Source organism: Sphaeroforma arctica (genome assembly GCF_001186125.1).
Source record: "Sphaeroforma arctica JP610 unplaced genomic scaffold supercont1.714, whole genome shotgun sequence".
Taxonomy (NCBI): Eukaryota; class Ichthyosporea; order Ichthyophonida; genus Sphaeroforma; species Sphaeroforma arctica.
In genome coordinates this window covers 6,025-13,245 of record NW_014039844.1, presented here as the reverse complement: position 1 = coordinate 13,245, position 7,221 = coordinate 6,025, and the positions used below count along the sequence as shown (strand labels likewise).

Here is a 7,221-nt window from a genome sequence, read left to right as displayed (position 1 = left end):
GCTACTCCAAATAAATCTCATACTTGTCGGTTAGGTTGGCACGATATTGCTGATCTGCACAACTTTAATAAATATCGGACAACCGTGGCATTTTACCGTGCTCTGGAAGTTGCTAAGGAGCCAATACAGCTGCTCGCATATATGCTCCCCAGTAGCAAGATATTGAACTCTATATCATTTCATAAGACTGCACAATATTTAATGACATTAAAGAAACGATATCTAGAGAATACAGCGTATGTGGGTGTCTCACGGTCTTTGAATGGGAGAGTGAAGACTCAGTTGCATGATTTTAAACGACATATTGAACACGTAAAGCGGAGCAAACATGTCAATCCGTTGCAGTTCTATTGGAATCACGGACGGTGGCGCTTTTTAAGCAGGCAGCAGTTGTGGCTGTTGAAAGAAATATTTTGTCTATATCGATCAAGCATAAGCGAAACGACAATCGGGTGCCCATGGTTCCTACGGAAACACTGACAATATTTCACCCAACAATGCGGTGATCCTACGAACCTTAAACCAATACGTATCGCTGTGATGACTTCGATGACGTGATGGCACTCCTCTACCGGATGTCATACAGAATACTTGCAAAACTATCATGAACAAGTTACACCAAACCAAGGGCGAATTTAGTCGACACGCAGAAGCTAGGCAACTGACAATATACAACGCACAGAACCCCGAAATTATGCATGTGAAGAATGTGTTAGATGGATCTCATGCTGAAAACGAAACGATTACATCACTTTCAACTCTAAACTAAGTGATTACAGGAAGATGTTTGTCGCCTCCCAGGGAGATACAAGGGTAGGTGATGCAGATCGATCGGTCATTCATGAGGCAGTCGCAGATAAGAGTACTTCTTGCGCAGCTAAAGGTACTTCTTGCGCAGCTAAGGGTCCTTCGTGCGCAGCTAAGGGTATCTCTTGCGCAGCTAAGAGTACTTCTTGCGCAGCTAAGGGTACCCCTTGCGCAGCTAAGGGTACTTCCTGCGCGGTTATGGGTACTTCCTAAGGGTACTTCTTGCAAGGCTTCAACTTCGAATCAGTTACAGTCTACTTCAATTATTCAAGCTACTAAAATGTTACACAATACTACTAGGTTGAGATAGATGTTTTCAAAGGTTGCAGCTTGCACTCTAAAGTTAGTATGGTATATTAAACATGCAAGCCAAAGTTATACATTTCCTGAATAGCACTATTGGTATGGTTGATTGTATGCTTTTTTATTTGATACTGACGATGGACGTCCATAACCATGACGTGCACGACCAACACAGACGTACACCAAAACTCACCCAATTTTCTTCCTAGAGACTACTATATTAAACAATCCGGGATAATATACGTCTCGAGGTAGAAATGTAAGGACGGATAGGATAATTTAATAAAAGCCTTAAGTGAACTAGCGACTTAATACAGGGCTGGCATTAGTTCTCAACATATATCCGTCACGATTTATATATGTATCTGCGTAGGTTGAAACGCCCTTTTATATATTGTAGATACTAATTTAATAACTGGGCAGACTGAGGATAGCCTTTGCACGGCGCATGCAATTTTGCTATCCCTTATACCTAAACAGCGAAACGAGCAGATGTAGTGGAAACTTCTCGAAACTGCACATTGTCAGTCTTTTACCAGCTCAGATGATTCGCAAACTTTGTAGACAATATCAACTTCATAGACAATTGTGGACGCACGCGATGTCTTTGGATACGAAAATACGAATGCTTCTCAAAGTGTATTTCTTGAACCTTTTTTTCGTACGTTATCAGTCCTGAATCGCCGTTGAAATTACAGTGTTGATTACATACATATCATCTGTAGGTTGCGGTAGACCCATCTGAGTTGTATATCTTTTTCCAGGGTGTAATTTTGAATCAACTCACACAGTATTGACAGGGCGCTAAAATACAACTCCAAATGTTTTTCAAATATTCAAGTCGTCGGGTAAAAAGTCAACACGGAGTACCGATGCACATCAAGCTTTATCTAATGGTTGTTTGAGAAAGGGAGTAGTTACAGATGTATAGTATGTGTACCGCTCGATTGTTCGAATAAGTGTAAACTGATTGTTTCTCTCAAACTGATTTGACAACAAGTACGAGAAGAGAACCAAGTGCAGTTAAGCGTATACATGCTGTCAGAGACAACGCTTTGACTGTCTTCGCTATTTCCAGCAATTCGGCGTCAAATATGAGTACATAATTGAAATTTATGAGCCAGTACAGACGTAACATTGATATAATTGGTGATTTAATATCACTACAGAAGCATTCCGATTTAAAATCACTACGGTAGCACTTCGATTTAAAATCACCACAGAAGCACTTCGATTTAAAATCACTACAGAAGCACTGCTATTTAAAATCACCACAGAAGCACTCCGATTTAAAATCACTACAAAAGCACTGCGATCTAAAATCATTACAGAAACACTCCGATTTAAAATCACTACGGAAGCACTCCGATTTAAAATCACTACAGAAGCACTCCGACTTAAATTCACTACAGACGCACTCGGATTCAAAACCACGACAGAATTCCCGAATTTGAAATCATTACAAAAGCACTGCGATACGCACTCGAATTTAAAATCACTATAGAAGCACTCCGATTTAAAATCACTACAGACGCACTCCGATTTAAATTCACCACAGAAGCACTGCGATTGAAAATCACTACAAAAGCTCTGCGATTTAAAATCACTACAAAAGCACTCTGATTAACATTGCTTCAGCTAATGTCACACGGAGCCGGTGATCTTCCTAGGGGCCATGTTGATCATACGAGGGGGTTTGATACACTAGAGGTGTATGGTATCACGTTAAGTAAACCCAAGTAAGACGTATCAGATACACTTAATTTCTATACTAATTTTTATTATCTCATAGCTGGTACAAGTATAGACAAGCCGCACCATCGGGCTACAGAGCCACCTGTGTGAGTTCCACGGTGGTCTGACGGACTTCGCACACTTCTTTACCCCAGATCTGATTGGCTTGCCGCACACGTTCCTGCAATTATGATTGGTCGATGGGTGTGCATGTTGCATGTTACTTCTGTTCACGGATACTTACAGAGACGGAATACGACCCTTGATATGCACACCCACAAAGGCAATAGCGGGGGGGGCTTAGTATGTATTTAATATACTTGTATGAACCACAAAAGAAGTAGCGGGAGTTCCAGTATAGTTTGATATACTAGCAAGAACCGCCGTATATTAAACAAGGGTTTAGGGTTTAGGGTTTAGAATTTGTAAGAACCGCCGCATAGCTGCGACATACGCCAATGACAAGACTCGCACTCGTTCTATATGTCAAAGTCTATGTGATACCATAATAAAGCGTATAGCGTGTGTGTTTGTATATAGTGTGGTACAAGTGATGTCTGGCTAAGTTTAGAGAGTGTGTGTTTGTATATAGTGTGGTACAAGTGATGTCTGGCCAAGTTTAGAGTGTGTGTGTTTGTATATAGTGTGGTACAAGTGATGTCTGGCTAAGTTTAGAATGTGTGTGTTTGTATATAGTGTGGTACAAGTGATATCTGGCCAAGTTTAAAGTGTGTGTGTTTGTGTATAGTGTAGTGCAAGTGATGTCTGGCTAAGTTTAGAGTGTGTGTGTTTGTATATAGTGTGGTACAAGTGATGTCTGGCTAAGTTTAGAGTGTGTGTGTTTGTATATAGTGTGGTACAAGTGATGTCTGGCTAAGTTTAGAGTGTGTGTGTTTGTATATAGTGTGTGTTTGTATATAGTGTGGTACAAGTGATGTCTGGCTAAGTTTAGTGTGTGTGTGTTTGTAGGAGAGATCACAGAAACAGTCTTAACACCGGGGTAGAACTCGCGCACGGCGACGTCTGACTGATTGAAAATCATTGGTGACAAGCTAATCTCTGTATCGACCTTGGTGAAACTCTAAAACCCTAAACCCTAAAACCAATCGGGCTTGGGTTCATATGGTACTCTGGGCAAGACTCTCTCAGCTGGGCGTTTGTTCTGAGATGTCTATGGCGATACATTATAGTTATTATTGCATGTAGTCCAATACGCATAAACGAGGCAAATGCGGGGTGGTGCAGAGACGGATATATATTCATACCACTGCGTATATATTCATATCACTATGTATATAATCATACCACTGTGTATATGTTCATACCACTGTGTATATATTCATACCACTGTGTATATGTTCATATCACTATGTCTATTCATACCACTATGTATATATTCATATCACTATGTCTATTCATATCACTATGTATATATTCATATCACTATGTCTATTCATATCACTATGTCTATTCATACCACTAGGTCTATTCATACCACTATTAATATAGGATAGAACACTCACTACACACTGGCACAATCAATGTATACAACACCATCGGCTCTGTGAGTGTGAAGCATTTCGGTACCTGAAGCTGAGTAGTCCAATGACCCATACGCTCCTCCCAAGTCTCCGCCAGACTATCGGCTATGCATCCCGGTATGCTGAAGGATGTAAACCGGTACGGAGCAGTTCGGAACCAAGCACCCGGACCCGTTTCTGAGGGGCTGGGTGCAGAGAACTCACAGTCGTACAGGCGCAGGGGAGTCATGGATAGGCAATTGGCAGTGGATAGTACATGATCGTACCAGTAGAGACACTGCAATTCCGAGGATAAGACGGTTAACTATATGTACACACACAGACACAGACACACAGACACAGACACAGACACAGACACAGACACAGACACACATATATATATATAAATATATACGCACACACACATACACACATACATATATACATACACGTACACATCCACATCCATATACACATACACATACATGTCTATATACTACTGACAGATACAGTTTGGAGTGCGATTGCACCAGCACACACACAAAAAACATATCACTGGCACGAATTCATGGAGGTTCGATAACATTAACGGGGAGACTATCCACATATACGGCGTGGATACACATACAGAAGACGTATGGAATTGCGAAGTTAAAAAAAACACACATACACGTACACATACACATACACATACTCATGCACATGCACATGCAAATACACATACACATGCACATACACATACAAATACACATACACATACACATACACACTTCTGGCAAGTACGTATCGAAAAAACCGCCTGCCCCAAAAGATAAATATAACAAACAAAAAAACCAACTAGTATAACAAAAGAAACCAAAAGATCGCACATATACACATAACACATACATAACACTCCCAGACACATACATATATAACACATACATAACACTCCCACACACATACAGAACACATACATAACATTACACACAAATATAGAACACATACTTAACACTCACACACACATACAGAACACATACATAACATTACACACAAATATATAACACATACATAACACTCATACACACATACAGAACACATACAGAACATTACACACACATACATAACACATACAAAACACTCACACACACATATAGAACACGTACATAACAAAACACATACATAGCACAAACACACACATACATATCACAGACAAGCGTACCGGATAGTCCAGTATAAACCCATACAGCGTAGACAGGTTAATGGTGTGTGGGTACGTTATAGTTACGGTAGAGCCTTCGCCCGCGAAGGTGTCTACGGTTGCGCTGTCACAGATGTCTCCGGGGTGCACGGCCCTGTCCTGAAATTTCGGGTTGGATGCACGGGACAATTAGAATGGAACAGTGTGTGTATATGGGCAAAGGAAGAGTACGTAGCTGTCCTGTAGTCATGGTTTGGGTGTACAAGACATTTCGAAAGGAGGTGTGTGTTAGAGGGCAAACCCACCAACGGTCCTATATTCTCGGAGTGGGTGCACCGGCCCTGTATTCTCGGAGTGGGTGCACCAGACATTCAGAATACGACACTTACTTACACACACGTAGACAAAACACTTGTATACACATACACGTAGACTAAATACTTACATATACACACGTAGACTAAACACGTACGCACACACACGTAGACTAAATACTTACATACACACACGTACACACACACACGTAGACTAAACACGTACATACACACACGTAGACTAAACACTTATACACACACACGTAGACTAAACACGGACATACACACACGTAGACTAAACACGGACATACACACACGTAGACTAAACACGGACATACACGCATGTAGACTAAATACTTACATAAACACACACACAGACTAAACACGTACATACACACACCTAGACTAAATACTTATATATGCACACGTAGACTAAACACGTACATACACACACGTAGACTAAACACGTACATATACACACGTAGACTAAACACGTACATACACACACGTAGACTAAATACTTATATACGCACACGTAGACTAAACACGTACATACACACACGTAGACTAAAAACGTACATACATACACGTAGACTAAACACGGACATACACACACGTAGACTAAAACGTACATACATACACGTAGACTAAACACGGACATACACGCATGTAGACTAAATACTTACATAAACACACACGAAGACTAAACACGTACATACACACACGTAGACTAAATACTTATATACGCACACGTAGACTAAACAAGTACATACACACACGTAGACTAAACATGTACATAAACACACGTAGACTAAGCACGAACATACACACATGTAGACTAAACACGTACATACACATACGTAGACTAAACACGTACATACACACACGTAGACTAAACACATACATACACACACGTAGACTAACCACTTATACACACACACATACATACAGACACGGAGACAAAACATGTACATACACAGGTGCCACATTCACACCCCCGTTTCTCCTGAGATACCTCGACTGCAGCTGTCAGCTGTTCTGTAAAGTGTTTTAACACTCCGACAATAGAGCTATGCCATCGACTGCTCATGTGTGTGTCATGCCGAACGAATGTGTGCAATGGCTGTGCTAAGTTGGATGTGACGTTGACGATAAGAAGCGATTCTGTGTGTAGGAGGATATGGAAACGGGCCATAGTGTGAGTTTATGTGGAGGGGGTGTGGCGGGTGGGTGTATGGATAGGTATGCTGGATATGAATATAGGATACACACACAAAACACACACACACAGGTATGATTTTATATATATATATATATATATATATATATATATATATATATAGTATATATATACATACACACA

General features: G+C 40.6%; 1 protein-coding gene across 1 annotated transcript in view; it reads right to left on the bottom strand.

Moving 5' to 3' along the window:
- Positions 1–3,940: 3,940 nt before the first annotated feature.
- SARC_08193 (hypothetical protein) overlaps positions 3,941–7,221 on the bottom strand; it is a gene marked incomplete at both ends in the record, with an annotated part of 3,871 nt that continues 590 nt past the window's right edge. Inside the window, 4 exons of the mRNA XM_014297838.1 lie at positions 3,941–4,015; positions 4,432–4,662; positions 5,566–5,703; positions 6,835–7,022. Of these exons, the coding sequence (XP_014153313.1) occupies positions 3,941–4,015; positions 4,432–4,662; positions 5,566–5,703; positions 6,835–7,022 (632 nt within the window). The remainder of the gene's footprint in view (positions 4,016–4,431; positions 4,663–5,565; positions 5,704–6,834; positions 7,023–7,221) is intronic.